At 40.9% G+C, this 18656-nt stretch overlaps 3 protein-coding genes across 4 annotated transcripts in view; all 3 read right to left on the bottom strand.

Annotated features, from left to right (window-relative positions):
- The window catches only part of LOC148429099 (transmembrane protein 132D), a 172691-nt gene that overhangs the window by 89757 nt on the left and 64278 nt on the right, over positions 1-18656 (bottom strand). The window lies entirely within an intron of this gene.
- Positions 526-4017, bottom strand: LOC148429101 (uncharacterized). The gene is made up of 4 exons (XM_088413860.1): positions 2440-4017; positions 2095-2247; positions 1933-1986; positions 526-1447 (listed from the first exon to the last, which is right to left on the bottom strand). The coding sequence occupies exons 1-4, from the start codon at positions 3950-3952 to the stop codon at positions 1191-1193; spliced, it is 1977 nt and encodes a 658-aa protein (XP_088269986.1). The 5' UTR covers positions 3953-4017; the 3' UTR covers positions 526-1190.
- LOC148429100 (uncharacterized) lies at positions 4014-17716 on the bottom strand. 2 transcript variants are annotated; one of them, XM_088413871.1, is made up of 16 exons: positions 16342-16467; positions 16102-16264; positions 15793-15985; positions 15602-15694; positions 15368-15451; positions 14571-14624; positions 14270-14353; positions 13429-13482; positions 13165-13248; positions 12326-12379; positions 12063-12146; positions 11228-11281; positions 10974-11057; positions 9258-9311; positions 4641-4749; positions 4014-4438 (listed from the first exon to the last, which is right to left on the bottom strand). In XM_088413871.1, the coding sequence occupies exons 1-16, from the start codon at positions 16445-16447 to the stop codon at positions 4014-4016; spliced, it is 1779 nt and encodes a 592-aa protein (XP_088269997.1). In that variant the 5' UTR covers positions 16448-16467. The 2 variants fall into 2 exon arrangements, with proteins under 2 accessions (XP_088269997.1, XP_088270006.1); XM_088413880.1 differs by lacking the exons at positions 12326-12379; positions 13165-13248 and having other exon boundaries at positions 16342-17716.

The raw sequence follows: 18656 nt of genomic DNA, 5'->3' as shown, positions 1-18656 counted from the left end.
AGGTCAAATCACTACCAAAAAATTGAGAAAATTTTAGAACACTTTAGCTCTTAGAAAAGAGGTTCAGAACCTGAGATCACAAGACCTGACTAGATGGTGGTTTCGGATGACACTTGAATTGTGGTATGCATGGACAAAACCAGGATTATGATGACTTTAAATGGACAACGAGGGCACACCCTCACCACCCAAAATTAACATAAACACACCAACCAGACACCAATGACGACACTTGAATTGTGGTATACATGGACACAACAAGAATATGTTGACTTTAAATGGACAACGAGGGCACACCCCCAACACCTAAAATTAACATAAAAACACTAACCAGACACCTCTATACAATAAGTGCACAGAAGCAAACGTGAGTATTGGCTGTAGATGAGTGATGATTTCAACCTTGTAAGTGCTCATTCACAACTAATTAATAGACACAAGACAGTTAAGAGTATCAACAATGTTGAGACCTTAAAACGGCAATGTTGTCATAACTACAATTTACCAAATTGAGAAGCAACTGCATGAAGGGTGTAGACAATTGTCTTTATTAACAATGGTTCATTTAACCCAGGCTCTTTCAATGAAAAGACCAAGTAGCCTGCCATTATGAAATTAACAGCATTATATAAAATTATAACGATTCCTGATTATCAAACTGTAAACAATGTCTGTCAAAAATACTGAATCAGACATTCTCAGTTAACAATAACAAGAGACCCAACGGAGTCTATCAAGATCAAGAAAAAAAAATCCACTAACTCAAATCACTTTTGGTTATGTGTGAGTTTTATAGTGGAGCTGTTTATTAATATTAAACAAATGCAAAACTATTGTGGAACTCCAAACTTAAACATGGAAATGTGGATAGCATCTGAACAACTTTAATCCAAGTGCAATAATGTAAACTAAAGAGTTGATACACCTATTTAGCATTTTCTTAGCATTTTTTAGCATTTCCTGTCCAATTAATACATTTAAAAACACATTTTCCAACTGTTTTTTGGGGGATTCTCTATGTGACGTTCCCAAGATGAGCCGGGATTTGTCGCTATGTGAGCCTTGAGTATAGGTGATGAAATTTTCAGTTGAGTAGTAAAATATATTTGTAAAAGTATTAAGAGTACATGAAATTGATTGATTGATTATCGAAAAAAAAAACCTTTTTATTGCTGAAAATGGCTATGGGTTTACAGCTTTTTCTGAGCCTGCTGCCTCTTGATTGTGAGGATTCGGTTCCTTACAAAGTCTCTTATATTTTGTACCGTACGTTGTGACAACGCAGAGTCTTCTGCCTCCTTGCACTGCCTGCATTCAACTTTAGAGGCAAGTTTTCCTTTCCTAATGTGGCCTCCAAAATGTCGCATCACTGCAGCGATTTCTGGTTTGGTCCACATTCTCTTTGGCTGTCTTCTAGCGTCATAATCTTGACCAGCATCATCTTTTCCTGAGAGATATGCATGGTCAAAAACAGAACAAAAGTTATACACAAGTACTTGAACAATCAGAAGTAAGTCTGACTAATGTGTGAAAATTAAAAAGGCTGCAAAACAAATACGTGAAACCGCTGCTCTTCACAGTTTTTGGTAAGGGACTAATGCAGGCTTTCGAATGGCTGCAGGTTGGAAAAGAGGACTAAAGTTCTCTTTACAATGCCCGATTGCTCCATTCTGAGTCTCTGTCACAACAGCATATGGGACGTTGAAAAGCCCGGCTCTCAAGCACGCCTACAAGACACGTCGTGATTGGCTCCCGGCGTGATCATGGGAGTTGGGGTATATTAAAACTCCTGCCCTGTCCTCCTTCTATCGACCAATGAGGGCAGCAGTCACGAATCATGTATCTTGGAGGCGTGCTTGAGAGCCGTGCTTCCCAAAGGAGAACCCATGGGAAGAGGGTTTTAACATTCAAAGATCTTAAATTTTGCCTTACCGCTAGATGTAGGGACTGTGTCTTCTCCTGTAGACATCACATGTGATTGTGTATCTAATAAAAAAAAAACAAAAATTACTTGTGATAAATGACTTGTCAAGAAGACTATTCTTGTCCCATCTAATGAAAGAAAAAAAAAAATCAAGAAAACTGAGAACACACCCTTGAATCCAGACTCCTGTTCATGTTTCAGGATCGTACAGACTGATGCTGGATCCAGGTCTTCGCCATGTTCAGGCAATGGTTGTTTGATCCCTTTGGTGATGCCCTTAGGCTCACTGTCATTATCTTCAGTCTCACTAAATGACAAGCTTTCTAGACAAAAAAACGTCATAATGAAAGAACAGTGAGCCATCAGACCCTTAACTGAAGAAACTGGTCTGTATTAGTACAGAATGATCTTAGCTCACATGACCAATGAACCATTGACACAAGCGCGAAAGGATGTATGTGTATGTATGCGTGTGTGGTGAGGGTGGGGGGCTTCTAAAGAAAACATTAGCTTACCTTCGATTTCAATTTCATCCAGAGATTTTCCTTGTAGCCCGGAAAGATCACCTTTCTCTATGGAAAGTAGCAGTTTGGATATCTTTGCCAATTGTGTGGTTGGGACTGGCAACCTGTAGAAATCCCGATGGACCCGAATATCATGTCCCAGAAAATCTGCAACCTGGTCGAGTTCATTTTTTTTCAAATTCAGGATTTGTGATAGTGTGGCGACATGTTTTCGAAGGTGAGTTGACCTGAGGAACTCTGGCTGTTTTGCTCCACACAAGCTTGCATAAACACGCAAGCAATCATGTCCCCTGTAGTGGGTCAGGGTTTTAGGCCTTCCAAATAAAAAAACATTGTCATGCGGGACACTGCATTCCTTCCTTTTGCTACTCAGCAGTGATAGAGCTTCAACCGTAGACGGCGCAAGAAGAACCACAACCTTTCTCTCTCTTTTCCCAACAATTTCTACTCTGGTGAAATAGTTGCACAACCTCTGCTCCAGCTTAGACAGGCCCATGGCTACATCTTTATGCAGCTGTGTTCTGTCCCTCTCGTCAAAACTTTTGACGAGCATTTTTGAGACTTCTCCAGCGCGTCTACGATTGAATACAATAATTTGTGCTAAAGTAACTTTAGCAAGCTCAGCGTAGTTCTTTGGTGTTGCTTGCTCCTTCAAGTTAGTAACTGCACTGTGTGCCGTCTTCTGGAGGTACTGGTGAAGTACCTGGACATCCTCTGTGAAAGGCAGTGTTGTTGGTTTATTATACTTGGCACTGCTCAGGGTGTGCAGAGCTTTGTGGGAAACCAGCTCACACCACTGAGATCTGTACAGTTTCATGAAAGTTTCTGTTGACTTCACCAATGTGTCATCTTCTGCCATTAGGGCACGAGAATGAATGTGGTCGCAAATTTTCTTGAGCGATTGTCCCAATTTCAAAGCTAGGCTGGGTGTTTCATAGGAGAGGCTTTCGTCATTAAACCCAGCAACTTTCTTGACAGCTTGAATAACTGTCAGGAAGTTTGAGGGCTTTATGGCTTCTTCCATGCTGTTGATAGAGAAGTCAGCACGCAGACAAATCAGCAGTCGTCCCACTTCCCGGAGCTTTTGACGAATGTATTCATGCTTTGTTGAGTCTTGTCCATGTTTGCTGTACAAGGACTGGGCCAACTGAACAATGGATAGGTCATTTCGCACAGCCAGGCCAATATCATCCGTGTTCATTCGAGTCAGAATCTTCCAAATTCCACTTGAGAAGTGTTGGCTGAATACAGTCTGTTGGGCTGTAGCCAAACACAGAACTCTGGCTCGTCCTTCTTGTTTATCCAAATTCTCACTTTCTGGCCTAAAAGGACATCTTCGGACATGTCTCCACAGTTCTTTGCGTACAAATAATCCCTGACAGTGCAGACAGTGCAAGAATTTTTGAGTCACAGCCGGAGCTTTAGGCCTCCTTTTTACTTTTAATTGTCCTTTTTCACCTCTGAGGATCCCAGTGTTATGTTGAAAATTGCCCCGGTTTCGCATTTTAAGAAATAGCGCTTTGCGTTCCTGTGAGTGTTCAGGGAGATAAAATGCATATGAAACTTCAGGGTGAGACGTGTACTTTCAGGTGGCGAGTCAGTCTACTTTGTGGTTTACCACATACAAAACAGTAGTTTCTGTTGCTCAACTCAAGAGGTGGAGTTTGTTTATCTGTATTTGTCACATGCCTATTTGATGAGTCTTCATTAGAAACCTCTGAATCTGGTGTTTCACTGGGAGAGACTTCTGCGGGCTTGGCAGGAAGGGGCAAACATTTTGTCATGCTGGCTTCGTTTGTTACATATGTGTCTAATCTGTTGGATGAACTACTACTGGGCAATGATGGTATTCTTTCCAAAATCATGCTTGAATCTGAATCAGATTCTGAATCTGGGACATATTCACTTTGGCTGTTCTCATCGGAGTCTAATATTCTATCCCCATCGTTCTTCCGTCTGTAGCAGGATAGATGCCAGACTCTTGAACAAACTGTAACAGAGTTTGAAAATGTTAGGCCAATATACAGTCAGAGTTGCAACACAATTTTACAATCAATTATATAGTTACAGCATGAGGACCATAGTCAGAAACAAGGGTCCTGTGGATATTTGGTTACAAGGCTGTTTGGTTTCTAACTATAATGGCTCACTGTGGACACTTTGGAAAAAGCAATGCGTTCAATTTACTTTACCTTTGCATTTGTATCCAGTCCATGTCAAAGAAGATATAGGTCCCAAGCATATAACACACTTGTCAAAGGCAGACAGTATTATTGTCTCAAGAAGATGTTCACAACATTCCTGAGGACAAAAAAAAAAATCTCTGTAGAACATGTTGGCAGAACATTTCAAAACCATATGGGATTGCACACTAAAAAAAAAAAAGTACAACAAAGATGCATAGATCAAATGTGGCTGCAATTACAAAGTATTACCCAAGTTTTTGTGTGCACCAAAATACTGCTGTTGACATGATAAATTGTAAAACAGGACAATTAACGGCTCTCATACCGCCTCAACACCGCGCCCTTACCACCCATCCATTCATTTTCAAGCGCTTCATTCTACAGTACGGTTGGGTTGTGAGGGTACCAGCTTGAGCAGGGAAGCCCAGATTTTCCTCTCCCTGGTCATTTCGTCAAGCTCCCCTGGGAGGATCCCTAGGCGTTCTCAGGCCAGCCCAAACACATAATCTCTCTGACATGTCCTGGGTCATCCCAGGCCCTTTTCCCATGCACGGAACACTTTACCAGGGAGGCGTCCACCTCAACTAGCTACTCTCAATGCCGAGGAGCAACGGCTTGACACTGAGACCCTCCAGTATGACAATGCTTCTCACCCTATCTCTTAGGGTAAGATCATCATGTGAAGGAAACTCAATTCAGTCACTTGTGTCCGGGATCTCATTCTTTCACCCATGACACATAGATGAGGGCAGGAATGTAGATCGACTGGTTAATGGAGAGCTTGGTCCTTTCCCTCCTACCAACACTTTCAAAAATTATCCCAAGATACTTAAACTCCGACACTTGGGGCAGGACGTTATCTACTCCCGACTGGGAAAGTGTACTCCACCTTTTTTCCAACAAAGACCATGATTCTGATCATCATCGACCCAAGACTTCACACTCGTCCCTCTCTGGGCCGTCACTTTATCATGGTGGAGGGGTTTGCACGCCCCAATGATCCGAGGAGCTAAGTTGTCTGGGGCTTAATGCCCCTAGAAAGGTCACCCAGGGCAAACAAGTCCTAAGTAAGGAACCAGACTAAGCATGAACCATTTTCCTCTAATGATGGATAAAATACATGGAGTCGAGGTGCCCACATTCAGACGCCGGTCACTGTGGCCCCCCTCCGAAGCAAAGCCTGAAGGTGGGGCTAGCTGGCGAGTACCTGGTAGCCAAGCCCACACCCATGGGGCTCAGCCGGGTTCAGCCCATGGGGCTCAGCCGGGTTCAGCCCATGGGGCTCAGCACCTGTGGGATGGGCCGTAGGTCGGGTGGAGTGTGAGCTGGGCGGCGGCCAAAGACAGGAAACTTGGCGCTCCAACTCCAGCTGCAGAAGCTAGCTCTTGGGACATGGAATGTCACCTCTATGGCAGTGGGGATGGGGTGCTGCTGACCTCAACTTGGGACGCCGTGAACCAGTGGACAGAATACTCTGAAGACATCATAAAACCCATCGACACGCCTTCTTCTGAGTAAGCAGAGTCCGGAAGCTCTGAGGCGGGCTTCTGGGGCTGAAGTCACCATCGTGGTCAAAAAAACTCCTTGGTGGCAAGGCCTTGGGGGTGGATGAGATCCGCCCGGCATTTCTAAAGGCTCTGGATGTAGTAGAGCTGTCCTGGCAGACACGCTTCTGCAACATCGCATAGTCATCCGGGACAACACCTCTGGATTAGTAGATTGGGGTGGTGGTTCCGCTTTTTAATAAGGGGGACTGGAGGGTGTGTTCCACCTATAGAGGAATCACACTCCTCAGCCTCCTCGGTAAATTCTATTCAGGGGTCGAATCTCGATTTCAGGAGGAGCAGGGTGGTTTTTGTCCTGCCGTGGAAAAGTGGACCAAATCTACACCCTCGGCAGGATCCTCAATAGTACAAGTAATTTCGCTCATCCAGTCTACATGTGTGTTGTAGACTTGCAGAAGGTGTTGAATCGTGTCCCTTGGGAAATTCTGTGGGAGTCGCTTTGGAAGTACGGTGTACCCAAAGCCTTGATACTGCCAATTTTGTCCCTTTAACACCACATTTCTGGCAGTTAGTTGAATCCGTTTCCAGTGGTGGTTGGACTCCGCCAAGGCTGCCCATTTTCACCATTTCTTTTCATTACCTTTATTCACAGAATCTGTAGGCGCAGCCAAAGCATTGAGGAGGGGTCTGGTTTCAGAGTTTCATTTCTGCTATTTGCGGATGATGTGGTGTTGTTGGCTTTTTCAGACCGTGACCTCCAACTCTCATTGGAGCAGTTCGCAGCTGAGTGTGAAGCAGAAGGATGAAGATCAGCATCTCCAAATTAGAGATCATGGTCCTCAGTCGGAAAAGGGTGGTGTGCCCTCTCGGGGTCAGAGATGAGGTCCTGCCCCAAGTGGAGGAGTTCAAGTATCTTGGGGTCTTCATGAGTGAGGGTAAAATGGAATGGAAGATCGACAGGCGGATCGATTCAACATCTGCTGTGTTCCAAACCCTGGTAAAGAGAGAGCTGAACCAAAAAGGCAAAGCAATCTACGTTCCTGCCCTCACAAGCTGTCGTTTATGACCAAAAGAACGAGATCTCAGAGACACGCAGCCGAAATGAGATTCCTCTGCAAGCTGTCTGGGCTCTCCCCTAGAGCCAGGGTGAGTAGCTCGGTCATCCGGGAAGGACCCAGTGTCGAGCTGCTGCTCCTCTCCGTTGAGAGGAGCCAGTAGAGGTGTAGTAGTTCGGGCATCTTGTTATCATGCCTCCCAGACATCTCCCTGGTGAGGTGTTACGGACATGTCCAACCAGGAGGAGACCCCAGGGACGACCCAGGACACGCTGGAGGGACTATGCCTCTTTCTTGGTGCGGGAACACATGGGGATTCCCCTAGAGGAGCTGGACGAAATGGCCGGAGAGAGGGAAGTCCGGGCTTCACTGCTGAGGGTGCTGCCCCCGCAATCTGAACCACGATAAGCTGAAGATGATGGATGGATAGGTTTCATATTCAAATCGCTCTGTAAGTTGGAGGTCCTTGCCTGAAGACGCCAACAACACCACATCATCACTAGTAGCAGAGAACAGAGAAGCAATACTGAGACCCCCATTACTTCTGATGCAACGATAAATTCTGTCCATAAAGGTAATGAACGGACTCCGTGACAAAGGGCATCCTTGGCAGTGTCCACCTCTCACTGGAAACGAATTCAACTTCCCGTCGGAAATACAGACTAAACTCTGACATGGATGGTACAGGGCCCGAACAGTCCGTATCAGAGGGCTAGGTACCCCCCCTCCTGAAACAGCCCCCACAGAATTCAATGAGAGACACTGTCTAAGGCCTTCACTCCTTCTCAAAGTCCAAAAAGCACACACAGACTGGTTGGGCGAACTCCCATAAATGCTTGAGGATCCTGCGAAGGGTGTAGTGCTGGTCCATTGTGCCTCGGCCGGGACAAAAACCACACTGCTCTTCCTGAATCTGAGGTTCGACTTCCTGACGCACCCTTCTTTCCAGCACCCCCAATATATCTTATAGAGAAGGCTTAAGAGTGTGATCTCTCTATAATTGGAACACACCCTCTGGTCCCGCTTCTTAAAAAGGGGAATCATCGCACCGGTCTGCCGATCTAGAAGCGCTGTCCCCGATGTCCGAGTGATGTTGCAGAGGCGTGTCGACCAGGACAGCACCACAACATCCAGAGCCTTTAAGAACTCCAGGCAGTTCTCATCCACCCCTGGGGGCCTTCCACCAAGGACTTTTTTTTTTGACCACCTTGGCACTTCAGCCACAGAGATGGGAGAGCCCACGTGCTTCCAGACTCTGCTTCCTCTGAGGAAGACATGTCGGAGGAATTGAGGAGGTCTTCGAAGTATTCTGCCCACAGGTCAGCAGCGCGCTATATCCTTTGTAAATAATATTTATGGTGCACTGCTTACCCCTCCTGAGACGCCAGATAGTGGACCAAAATTTTCTCAAAGTAATCAGGATCTCATTTTCCATGGCCTCACCGAACTTCTCTCATACCCCGGTTTTTGCCTCGTCAAATACCCAAGCTGCACTCCGCTTGGCCAGTCAGTATTTGTCAGCTGCCTCTGGATTCCTACAAGCCAAAAAGACCCAATAGAACTCCTTCTTCAGCTTGAAGGCATTCCTTACCCTTGTCAACCAAAGGTTACAGGGATTTACATCACGACAGGCGCCTACTACCTTACGAAACTTCAATCAGGCGCCTCGATAATGGAGACGCGGAACATGGTCCCCCTCCCCCGAAACGTGGGACAAATTCTTCCAGAGTTGGGAGTTGAAACGCCTTCTGAGGTGGGACTCTACCAGATATTCCCAGCAGACCCGCACAATATGTTTGGGTCTGTCAGGTCTGACCCGCATCTCCCCCGTTTACCACCGGGTATGTCAGACCGGGACGAGCCCCCGGGGATTACCCAGGGCACGCTGGAGAGAATATGTTTCTCGGCTGGCCTAGGAATGCCTGGAGATAGCCATGGAGGAGCTGGACGATGTGGAAGTCTAGGCTTCCCTGCTGAGGATGCGGCCCCTGGTACCAGACCCCAGATAAGCGGAAGATAATGGACGGACAGATGGATGAATTCAATTTACCAACTGAATTTACCTGTTCAATGCCTTCAAACTCTGAGCTTAGGGATGGCAGCGCTACATCAGGCTGCTGTAAAGAGAAATGAAGAAAAAATTAACCTCAGATGACCAAACCGTTGTAGGCACAACACATTACATCACAGTGGGGATTCTTAGTGATACAGGATCAAGAATCATTGCGTTTTACTTGGTCATTTCACAAACAATCGTCTAACAACTACTGACAGAGTGTCCGTTTCTTCTGATCCATGTATAGTGTTAGGTTGAATTCGTATTCCTGTTTGTACTGTCATTTAATACATTTATAAAGCAACTGAAAGTAAGAGCATACTGCTGACAGGAGAAAAAGGGACAGTCTGTTTATATACAAGTAGTATTACTTCCCCACAATACTATCCTAAAGAGCATATATATTTTTAAATGATTACATTGATAGTAACATTTGAATTCCTGCACACAATTGTATTTGACAATGCCATATTAATGATTCATTATCAAGCCTACAAAATGTCATTACTCCACCATTATCAAATTACATAAATGAAACATTATTTATGTAATTAATATTCCCTCAGTTCCCTCCTTAGCGTAATATTGTCTCAGTTGTTTTCAATTGGAAATGACCCAATAGTTTTCTTGACACTGCGCATTTAACATAAGAAAATCTGCTGCACTATTGAAAATGTGTAGCAGGTTAGGGTTTTGAAAATCTCAAAGACAACCACACATGACATGATGTGTTGGTATACGATGTGAAACTAATGTAAACTACTATGGCTAGCCTACTTTGCGGTAGGTTAGCCATAGCAATAATTATATTAATTAGTAAGTAAGGAATCTGTTGAAACCTTCCCATTTATTCATGGTGAATTTGAATGTTTTGAGAAATTTGGCTACATTTGCAAGCAAATTAGTGTTCTAAGAATAATGTTCTCATATACACTTTTATAGTGATTTATTGGCATACGGCCAAAAGAGCATTTTAATTTTGCTTAGAATTAAAAACTCACCGAATCATTAATTCTCTTAACCAGATTCAAAATCATTTGCTTCCCTCCCTCAAGCAGTTTTTTATTGGCCTTATCAAATGCTTCCTCACGCTGAGCATGATGCTTCCGTAGGTTTTGAAGTCGGCAACTTGCTCTTAACTGTCAAAACACATGACACAAATCGGTCGTGTCGAAGAACAATCGTACGATTTTATTGTACGAAAAGGGGCAGTATGTTTTAGCAGGGATTAACGTGTGTATAAGAGCAATGTAGAAGACTTAATAAACTAACACAGTTTGATAGCGTGAACTTATTGAAGACTGTCAGATAGGTGATAATATGTGACTGCGAGACTTGTAGATAAAGCCAGGTGAAATGTCACTTTAAACCATAATCCTGCAAGCACACACACATAGACATGGAGGTGAGTTTGACTCCTAAACCTCCACACTGAATAGTTTCGGTGGGAATGTCTGCATATGCCTGTGTCAGTGTAAACCATATACGAAGATGAACACACACACACACACACACACAGCCGTTGGTGTGACTTAAAAATGTAATAATGACTGTATAATACACTACAAATCCAGTGGATCTGGCTCAAGTCTATTAATATTAATAAGCCTCTAAATAGTTTTAGTACTGGTGACTTGACACAGAACTTAGAAAATACTGTAGTTGTTGAACTCAACCAGAAGTTGGATTCTTAATGATGCTTATTGGCGCTGAGATGATTTACCTTTTCAGAATTGGTCAGTGGCTGCAGTACTGGACCAAGTTCAGTCTTGCTCGAGGTCATTAAGTCCCTTCTCTCCATCGTACACTGAAATACAGGGTCAAAACACACAGATATGCACAGGAACAATCAAACTCCATGGAATTGTTTAATTACAAATTGAATAAAGTTGCAAGAATATGCCTGAAAGGTAAACTTTTGACAGTTTTTCACTCCCAGTGATGCTGTTAAATTTATATTCAACAAAATGTGTGTACCGGTTCAAAGTCTTCAACATTTGAGGGCTGGGGAGACATCTCCACATCAGGATGCTGTAAATAGACAGGAAAGAAAATTCAAACTTTGATGCTCATACCTTCAGAGGCACAACGCATTACATCACAGGGAGGTGATTTTGAGTGATACAGGATCAAGAATCATTGAGTTTTACCTGGTCATTTCACAAACAATAATGCACCAAGTACTGATAGAGTGTCTGTTTGTTCTGATCTATGGAGACTGTTAAATTGAATTTGTATTCTGTTCATTCTGTCATTTAATGCAATTCTAAAGCAATTGAAAGTAAGCGCATACTGATGACATTGTAGGAAATGAGACAGTATGTTTTAGCAGGGATTAACGTGTGTATAAGAGCAATGTAGAAGACTTAATAAACTAACACAGTTTGATAGCGTGAACTTATTGAAGACTATCAGATAGGAGATAATATGTGACTGTGAGACTTGTAGATAAAGTGAGGTGAAATGTCACTTTAAACCATAATCCTACAAGTACACACACGGAGATGAGTTTGACTCCTAAATCTCTAGACTGAATAGTTTGGGTGGGAATGTCAGCATATGCCTGTGTCAGTGTAAGCCATATTCTAAGATGAACATACACACACGGACGTTGGTGAGACTTAAAAATGTAATAATGACTGCATAATACACTATAAATCCAGTGGATCTGGCTCAAGTCTATTAATATTAATAAGCCTCTAAATAGTTTTAGTACTGGTGACTTGACACAGAATGTAGAAAATACTGAAGTTGTTGAACTAACCGGGAAGTTGGATTCTTAATGATGCTTATTGGGGCTGAGATGATTTACCTTTTCAGAATTGGTCTGTGGCTGTAGTACTGCATGAGGTTCAGTCTTGCTCAAGGTCATAAAGTCCCTTCTCTCCATCGCACACTGAAATACAGGAAGATACAGGGTCAAAACACACAGAAATGCACAAGAACAATCAGATTCCAGGGAATTGTTTGATTACAAATTGAATAAAGTTGCAAGAATATGCCTGAAAGGTACACTTTTGGCAGTTCTTCACTCCCAGCGACGCCGTTAATTTTATATTAACAAAATGGATGTACCGGTTCAAAGTCTTCAACATTTGAGGGCTGGGGAGACATCTCCACATCAGGATGCTGTAAATAGAAAGGAAAGAAAACTCAAACTTCGATGACCATACCTTCAGAGGCACAATGCATTACATCACAGGGGTGATTTTGACTGATACAGGATCAAGAACCATTGAGTTTTACTTGGTCATTTCACAAACAATAGTGCACCAAGTACTGATAGTGTCAGTTTATTCTGATCCACGGAGACTGTTAAATTGAATTTAAATTCTGTTCATTCTGTCATGTAATGCAATTCTAAAGCAAATGAAACTAAGCGCATACTGATGCCATTGTAGAAAAAGGGACAGTATGTTTTAGCAGGGATTAACACGTGTATATGAGAGCAATGTAGAAGTTAATAAACTAACACAGTTTGATAGCGTGAACTTATTGAAGACTATCAGAAAGGTGATAAAATGTGACTGTGAGACTTGTAGATAAAGCGAGGTGAAACGTCACTTTAAACCATAATCCTACAAGCACACACACATACACACGGAGGTGAGTTTGACTCCTAAACCTCTACACTGAATAGTTTTGGTGGGAATGTCAGCATATGCCTGTGTCAGTGTAAGCCATATTCTAAGATGAACACACACACACGGACGTTGATGAGACTTAATAATGTAATAATGACTGCATAATACACTATAAATCCAGTGGATCTGGCTCAAGTCTATTAATATTAATAAGCCTCTAAATAGTTTTAGTACTGGTGACTTGACACAGAACCTAGAAAATACTGAAGTTGTTGAACTAACTGGGAAGTTGGATTCTTAATGATGCTTATTGGTGCTGAGATGATTTACCTTTTCAGAATTGGTCTGCAGCTGTAGTACTGGATGAGGTTCAGTCTTGTTCGAGGTCATTAAGTCCCTTCTCTCCATCGCACACTGAAATACAAGAAAATACAGGGTCAAAACACACAGATATGCACAGGAACAATCAGACTCCAGGGAATTGTTTGATTACAAATTGAATAAAGTTGCAAGAATATGCCTGAAAAGTAAACTTTTGACAGTTTTTCACTCCCAGTGATGCCGCTAAATTTCTATTCAACAAAATGGATGTACCGGTTCAAAGTCTTCAACATTTGAGGGCTGGAGAGACATTTCCACATCAGGATGCTGTAAATAGAAAGGAAAGAAAACTCAAACTTCGATGACCCTACCTTCAGAGGCACATCGTATGACATCACAGGGGTGATTTTGAGTGATACAGGATCAAGAATCATTGAGTTTTACTTAGTCATTTCACAAACAGTAGTGCACAGAGTACTGATAGAGTGTCAGTTTATCCTGATCTCCGGAGACTGTTAAATTGAATTTGTATTCTGTTCATTCTGTCATTTAATGCAATTCTTAAGCAATTGAAAGTAAGCGCATACTGATGACATTGTACGAAAAGGAACAGTATGTTTTAGCGGGGAGTAATGTGTGTATAAGGGCAATGTAGAAGTTAATAAACAAACACAGTTTGATAGCATGAACTTATTGAAGACTATCTGATAGGTGATAATATGTGACTGTGAGACTTGTAGATAAAGTGAGGTGAAATGTCACTTTAAACCATATGCCTACAAGCTCACACACATACATACGGAGGTGAGTTTGACTCCTAAACCTCCATACTGAATTGTTTCGGTGGGAATGTCTGCATATGCCTGTGTCAGTGTAAGTCATATACGAAGATGAACACACACACACACAGCCGTTGGTGTGACTTAAAAATGTAATAATGACTGTATAATACACTACAAATCCAGTGGATCTGGCTCAAGTCTATTAATATTAATAAGCCTCTAAATAGTTTTAGTACTGGTGACTTGACACAGAACTTAGAAAATACTGTAGTTGTTGAACTCAACCGGAAGTTGGATTCTTAATGATGCTTATTGGCGCTGAGATGATTTACCTTTTCAGAATTGGTCAGTGGCTGCAGTACTGGACCAGGTTCAGTCTTGCTCAAAGTCATTATGTTGCTTCTCTCCATCACACACTAAAATACACGAAAATACAGGGTCAAAACACACAGATATGCACAGGAACAGTCAGACTCCAGGGAATTGTTTGATTACAAATTGAATAAAGTTGCAGGGATATGCCTGAAAGGTAAACCTTTGCCAGTTTTTCACTCCAGTGATGGTGTTAAATTTATATTATGTTATTATTATGTTTATATTTTGATGTTATATATCATATGTATACAGATGTACCTGTTCAAAGTCTTCAAGGTTTGAGGGCTGGAGAGACATCTCCATATCAGGATACTGTAAACAGAAAGGAAAGAAAACTTAAACTTCGATGACCATAGATCGTGTTAGGCTGAATTTTTATGACTGTTTGTTATGTCATTTAATACAATTCTAAAGCAATTGAAAGTAAGTGCATACTGATGACAAAGGAGAAAAAGGGACAGTCATTTTTGGCGGGGATTAACATGTGTATACGAGAGCAATGTGAGTTGTTAATAAACAAAGTTCGATAAAGTGAAGTTATTGAAGACTAACAGATAGGTGATTATATGTGACTGTGAGACTTGTAGATAGAGCGAGGTGAAATGTCAATTTAAATCATATGCCTACAGTATGTGAACACACACATACACATGTAGTTTTACTCCTCAACCTCTACACTAAATAGTTTTGGTGTGAATGGCAGCATATGCCAGTGTCAGTGTAAGCCATATTCTAAACTGGAAACACACACACACAGACATATATATATATATATATATATATATATATATATATATATATATATATATATATATATATATATATATATATATATATATATATATATATATATATTTGGACGTTGGTGTGACTTAAGAATGCAATAATGACAAAAAAAAAACACTGTAAATCGCACTCTTGTCTATTAATATTAATAAGCCTCGAAATAGTTTTAGTACTGGTGATTTGACAAAGAACATGGAAAATACTGTAGTTGCTGAACTCCATCGGAAGTTGGATTCTAGATGATACTTAGTGGTGCTAAGGTGATTTACCTTTTCACAACTGGTTAGAGGCTGTTGTATTGAACCAGGTTTAGTCTGGCTCAAGGTCATTAGGTCCCTTTTCTCCATCACACACTGACATACAGAAAAATAAAGGGTCAAAACACACACATACTTAGTGGACTTCTTAATTTCTACTGTTATTTTCGGATGCATGCTAACCTTATACTGTGAACCTTTTCAAGCCAAAAAGTGTATTAGCTGTGAAAAGAATGCATAATTTACCTCCTGAAATGATTTCAGAGCATTTAAGGGGGCTGCAGTTGTATTTTCCCCTGTCATGAATTTGTTTTGGGACTTTTTACATAGGCCAGAATCCTGAGATTGAAACGGCATACAGTCAGCACTGTTTTTTCTGATTGCTTTTTTTTTTTCTATTAACAATAACCAATCTCATCACATGCTGTTATGATCACCTTGTCTCTCCATGGCCATTCAGAGTCTCCGTAATCATATGTGATCTCCTCTCCTGGGTAAATGTCCTGTGTTGCAAACAAACACAAGTGGGGCTTTCCTTGCACATTTAAAGACTTCATTTTGGCATTTGGGTTGATGTGGTCATCATTGACCAGTCTTCCCAGCGATCCATCCTCTTTTGCTGCATCAAAACTTGAAAAAGAAAACACATTATTAAAGTATATGCTTGGAAGTGTAGACTATCATGATTTACGATCCTATTAAATAAATTAAAAAAAAATCTGGTTAAACATGGACTTGATAAACACCACCAAGCTCTTCCATTGAAGCGAAACTCAAACATGAAGGCTTTCATGTTGTTATGGTACACCCTCTGTCTTCTCTCACATTCTTGTATGTTGATAAGTTCACCACGATATTCTAGCAAGAAGTCTCCTTTTTCAAAAGAAGCGCAAGCAAAGACTCCTCGCCCTAGAATTGAAAAAACAACATTAATGATGTAAGGTGAAAGAATCAATTGTCAAATGTCATTGTGAGATTTAGCTTACCTTTGAATGCATTGATGTATTTCACATGCATTCCAAGCTTGTCTTTTCCAGAATCAATGTAAAGTCTTGCTTCATTTTTTGGATCCAGACACCTTCGCCTTGGCATTTTTTTTTTTTCTGATTTTGAATCAAGAGCTCCTTCATTCAAATAAAGCCAAAGAAAAAAAAGGGTTTTAAAGGCACTACACAAAAGGCACTCATTATTCAATGAATTCATCAGTACGTGACAAAATTAAGAGTGAATCTGTCACAATGCAGAATCCCATCAATGTGCAGTATGCATGTCCGCCATTTCTTCCAAATAAGATACAATTATTATGGTAGAGCAACTGTCTGATCCAGGCAGAATGTACTATAACTCCCCAAGTAAAATATGGACTTTTTCCCCCAAAAATGAAGGTCAAAAGTATGGGTGTGTCTTCTCAACAGTAACCTCAAAATTATATATATTTTTTTCGACAGAAATAAAGTTAGATTGATATGTCCGCCACATAAGTAGAATTTTTACGCTCAGATGTGCATTTATATATCAACCGTATTCTTGCTTACATATATCACCATAACGGGACAAGGATGAGGAAGTCCGTTAGCTCTTGCAGCTAACTAGCTGCAAATAGTTTGTGTAAACAAACGCGGAAAAGTATTCCGTTAATTACCTGGTCCATTCAATTAAATGTACAGGTCTAGGATCGAACGAACGAGGCCAAGCAAGCAAAAACATTTAACACATATAAACCTAGAGATCCACCTGTTACAGCCCCCTTTGCATATAAACTAATGCACAAAACGTCCCGTGTTATCAATCATAAAAACGTCTTTAAAAAAAAAAAGGCTTAACAGGCCCTCTCATGAAAAAATAACCTCGTGAAACCTAAGCTGACCGTACTCACGTATAACTAGAAGTATTTACAGTGATTATTTATTGAATACTTACCTAAAAGGCCAGTCCAATGTCCCTTTCGCGGCAAATTGAAGTCTTTCCCGGGAAATTTGGTGCTAGGCCACGCCAACTTCTACGTCATGTCTCCGCCTCCAGCGTGTGTGTTTTTTGTGTGTGTGTATGAAAGTGCAATAATAAAAAACGACCAGCAGGGTGTCATACACACACACAGAAGTCATGCAAGGTGTAATACATTGACAGCTCCAAAAATCATATTTATAAGTTATTTAGAAAATAAATACAGCATAATTATTGTCCCAGCTGAGTAGTAGGCTCACATTTTCCTCTTTTTTTTCAAAAAAACGTTCTTTTATGCCCTAAAAAATTAAAATATAAGTCTTGAATTAGACTGACACTTGGTTTGTCAATTTATTCACAAGTGTCCACTTTTCCCAGGTGAAAAGTCTGGTATTTTGGCGGTCTATACCATATATACAAACGCACACACACATGCTGGGCTCCACTCAAGCTTTATTACATGTCTGACTGTGTTTCTAGCATGTCCGATTATCCACTTGTGGAACCGAAGCGGAATACTGCAGGAAGTGTGAAAAACACATGGAAGGCCTCCGATCTGGAGGGCGGCTTGTGTTTATGGCCAGTGCACAGGCTGAGCTAAGGCTAGCATGTTTATTGATTTTTTATTTTTTTTTTCAGTTCGACCATATTTAATCAAAAGTTGCTAAGGGATGAAAACCAGGGCAAAGTGCAGCAGAGTGGAGAATGGGGAGTGTTTCTTTTCCTTTCTTTAGTTTGTATGTTGAGGATGTTCTGTATGTTTAGGTCTGTTTTTCATCTTAGTGCATTTTTCAGTTAGGAGCATTTTGCATTTTCTCCATTTCCGCTACATTGTCTTTTTTTATGTTTTTGTGTATTTGTTTTCCCGAATATTTCAGATTTATTGAGCTCTCAACATTTCGGTTTCTTGGCATATTGTTTGTTTTTAGTTAGTTTTAGAACTGAATTATCTGAAAACACCAATTTTTTTCCCATTTATTATCTATACTTTTTTGACTTTTTAGAGAACGATTTTTGCTGAATTATTTTCTTTTTTGCATTTGCTGTTTTTATAGCTTGACAGAACTGTTTTTGCAGTTTTTGTCTGGACTGTATTTGTTTATTTCTGCTATAATTTTTGTAATTTTATTGAACAGTATTTTTGTTTTCATTGTTTTTAACTACAATTGTGTATATATATTTTTTTTAATTTTTTGATTTATCAATATTTGCCAACCTTTTTCTGAAATTTCTATATTTATTGTCATTTCTGTATTTTCAATATCTTCTGCATTTCTTCGATTTTTTTGGTGTGTGTTTGAAAGGAAACAATTTGATTATTAATCATAATTACATTTCTCTTTGAATGCACAACCAA

This window comes from Hippichthys cyanospilos, chromosome 1, assembly GCF_059441005.1.
Source record: "Hippichthys cyanospilos isolate Australia breed blue-spotted pipefish chromosome 1, RoL_Hcya_1.0, whole genome shotgun sequence".
Taxonomy (NCBI): domain Eukaryota; kingdom Metazoa; phylum Chordata; class Actinopteri; order Syngnathiformes; family Syngnathidae; genus Hippichthys; species Hippichthys cyanospilos.
This window is presented reverse-complemented; position numbering and strand designations above follow the sequence as displayed.

Bases quoted from the DNA above. Each gene is read 5' to 3' on its own strand.
- LOC148429101 (XM_088413860.1), bottom strand. From the start codon at position 3,952: ATGCGAAACCGGGGCAATTTTCAACATAACACTGGGATCCTCAGAGGT. The intron at 2,248-2,439 runs GTAAGCTAATGT...TTTTTTGTCTAG, and splicing joins GGATGAAATTGAAATCGAAG to AAAGCTTGTCATTTAGTGAG. The intron at 1,987-2,094 runs GTGTGTTCTCAG...TTTTTTTATTAG, and splicing joins ACAGGAGTCTGGATTCAAGG to ATACACAATCACATGTGATG.
- LOC148429100 (XM_088413871.1), bottom strand. From the start codon at position 16,447: ATGCCAAGGCGAAGGTGTCTGGATCCAAAAAATGAAGCAAGACTTTAC. The intron at 11,282-12,062 runs GTAAATCATCTC...GTCTATTTACAG, and splicing joins CACAGACCAATTCTGAAAAG to CATCCTGATGTGGAGATGTC. The intron at 11,058-11,227 runs GTACACACATTT...CCTGTATTTCAG, and splicing joins ATGTTGAAGACTTTGAACCG to TGTACGATGGAGAGAAGGGA.